Source organism: Saccostrea cucullata, unplaced genomic scaffold (assembly GCF_032062105.1).
Source record: "Saccostrea cucullata isolate Sc308-1 unplaced genomic scaffold, CSIRO_AGI_Scuc_v1 ctg145, whole genome shotgun sequence".
Taxonomy (NCBI): domain Eukaryota; kingdom Metazoa; phylum Mollusca; class Bivalvia; order Ostreida; family Ostreidae; genus Saccostrea; species Saccostrea cuccullata.
This window is the reverse complement of record NW_026931856.1, coordinates 173679-176662: the sequence shown is the minus strand read 5'-3', so window position 1 is coordinate 176662 and position 2984 is coordinate 173679. Positions and strand designations below refer to the sequence as shown.

General features: G+C 32.4%; 1 protein-coding gene across 2 annotated transcripts; it reads right to left on the bottom strand.

The window, feature by feature from the left end:
* Positions 1 to 300: 300 nt before the first annotated feature.
* On the bottom strand, positions 301 to 2741 carry LOC134233730 (uncharacterized). Of its 2 annotated transcripts, none has more exons than XM_062715724.1 (5): positions 2606 to 2740; positions 1771 to 1994; positions 925 to 1547; positions 738 to 820; positions 301 to 646 (listed from the first exon to the last, which is right to left on the bottom strand). In XM_062715724.1, exons 1-5 carry the CDS (start codon positions 2606 to 2608, stop codon positions 413 to 415), a joined length of 1167 nt encoding a protein of 388 aa, XP_062571708.1. In that variant the 5' UTR covers positions 2609 to 2740; the 3' UTR covers positions 301 to 412. The 2 variants fall into 2 exon arrangements, with proteins under 2 accessions (XP_062571708.1, XP_062571710.1); XM_062715726.1 differs by having other exon boundaries at positions 537 to 662; positions 2606 to 2741.
* Between the last annotated feature and the right edge of the window lie 243 nt (positions 2742 to 2984).

Here is a 2984-nt window from a genome sequence, read left to right as displayed (position 1 = left end):
GACAATACTTGATCGGCTCTTGTGAATCTTAAAAAATGTCTTCAATGACATCTAACATGCATTTCATATTCTTTTGTATTTTTTGCCAAAGTGTTTATGGGTTATTAATTTTTAATTGAACGTCTGGGAATTTACGTCTTTTTCACCATCTGGATTTAAAAATTTGGGTCACAGGACAATGTATTTACTAAATTAATGATACGTGAAACAATCACATATTGTTTAATGTGGACTTCAATTGAAAATCTCTTGAATTCGGTAAAAGAAAAAAGAAAGGTTTATTATTTTTTTTAGTTGTAATACAGTTTATTCATTTACATATTTCCTTGAAAAATTAAATAATAAAAAGCACCATGACAAATGCTTGATAAATGAACACACATAATTTTGATATCTATTCAAGTCATTTTGACTACCTCACTTTTAATTCCTCGAGTTCAACGTCAGAAACAAATTGTTGAGTTAGCTTTTTTAAAAACGACGAAATTTTCGGATTCACCCCGCGGGAAAGAAGTTGAAGTAGACTTTTCCGAACCTGCTTTCTCGTTTTCAGTTGTTCTGTTGAGGTTTCTTCCAGCAGTGGTTTTAAAATCAGATTGGTAGAATCCAAGTTTATTTCTTCCGTAGTTTTCAAAGTCCACTTAACCTTTCAAAAAGTAAATCTAATATAAGAATATTTTCTAGTTCTTTTTTCAGATTGGTGATGTATTGAGATTTGAAGTCGGTCAATTACTTACTGAATGTTCTGGCGAACTATTGAGTAATCTTTCTGCCATGTAATGTGAAACGTCTAAATCATCCAAACAGAGAAGAAGATCACCTAAAAATAGATTACATTTATTTTAAAAGAATCCATGATTACATTTTGGAGTTTGCAAAAACATAAGTTAAGGCATATAAGTCATATATGAGAATCTTTTTTACCTTTCTTAACACCTGCTATTGCAGCTGGACTATTTGGTTCCACATACTGAACCAGAAATTTAGTTTCCTCTTCCATGCCTTGGGAAATCCCTGCTTTTGGTTGAGCACATTGGTTATGGTGACACAAAATAGCTCCAAAACTGGCATGAAATTGAAATATCCTGGAAAAAATGTCTTGAGGCGATTGCGAACATTGGGTATGTTCTTTAGGCACCACATAAATATGTCTAAGATCTGTTGTTATTTCTGGAGCGTTGTGTGTTTCATCCAATATAGTTCTATTGTTATTATTTTCTCTACTTGCTTGAATTTGGGATTGGTAGTCTATCAAACTTTCAAGGTAGTTTATATTTACAGTGCGAGTGTCAAAATTTGAAGGAGTATTCACATCACTTCTTTTACTAATCTTTTCTTCATTTGGAACTTCTGATTTTGTTTCAATATCTGGCTGAAAATGACACGGACAATGATGGTTATTTAGTCGTCTGCGCCGATGTCTAGCACGTGCTCCATTAGGTACATGTCGTCTTCTCCGCTGTGAATGGTCAGTTTCTTTTGTGACGTCGACATAGAAGACTCCCCCGTCCTCATTAACGTGTGATTCCCAGTTCTCTTCAACTTTGCTGTAGATGAGTATCAAATAAACTTTAATCACTACTTGTACAGCTCTTTAGCAGACTATTACACATACTTTAGATAACTATATATTTACTTAGAGGCTCCTGTGGATATTTAAAACCAAGTTAGAAACTTGTTGAAATACTTAATATCGTGTTCAAAGTAGGATCCCATTGATATGAAAAACTTGACTAACAATATTAAATAGAAAACTGAAAGAATAGCTACCTGTGAGATAATATGCTCCGAATGTCATCAAAGTCTTCTAAGCTATTTCTTTTCGAGGTTTTATACAAAGTGGATTTTATTCCAAACATACTTCTTCTCAGTTGCATTGTCTGGTAGGAAGTTCTGGAGTCTTGACTTTCACTCTCTTTCTCTACGTCATTGTTGTCATTTGGCGTTATATAAATGTCCCTCATTTCAAGTGCTGTTTTCACTAGTTTGATAAGCTGCAAAGGACAATAGATGATATATCTCAATATAGGAGAGGCAATGATGCTTCAACAAGAGATATTGCCAGATTTATTGACTCGCTTGGTCTGAAGGTCGGAGAATAGATTTATTTAGCTGAATATATTGACTTGATTACATCTTTGACGTCAACTGCTGAAGTTTTTATCTTCAAAATGTGGGATCATAATTGATATATTAAATGAAACAAACTGCATATCAGAAAGAAATCTTATTTTTTTTCTATTGAAAGAGCATTAAACAGAATGGTGAAGTTCCAGAATTAATTTGAATTTCAAATTTCTGCCCTTTGATAAAACATTTTTGTTTTGTTTTAAAAGGAAATCGTAGGCATTAACGATGCATGAAAATATTGATAAAAAGTTTTGATGTTAGCTAATAAAGGAGAACCTTTTATTCATTCGGATATTTTTTTTTCGTGTCCACCCTTTCTATGCATAAAAAGGGTAAACATTAGCTTTATAAGGGCACCTGCCTCGCGTCTTATTTCCAAATTTTATAAAATCTTGAAATACGATATTTCACCTTCAAATAATTCATTAATACTGATTTGCAAACGGTTTACCAAAAGTATTAACTATTTGCTTACCATATAATTTGGATGAATAGAATTTTCCACAAATAAAAAATATATGCTGTCGAGAGAAGTTTTAATCTGCTTTTATACACTGTCGAAAAAAGCATGAGTGCTGTTATACATAGTAAATGGGAGGTACCTTTAATAAACGCAATCTTTCATCAAAACCACGTGACTTCATTCCAGGTCTTTGGAACGTTTCCATTTGGTGAATGACATCTCACATGGTTTAAATAACTAGACAGGGTAGTTTTCTTTTTTCGAGTCAAAAGCTTTGAAATAAATATGTTGAATGATAATTATTTATATTGACAGCATGCAATAATTTAATTTCTAATAAATTTACTGACTACATTTAGAATAGACCTGTCTTATTCTTGACAAAATATGG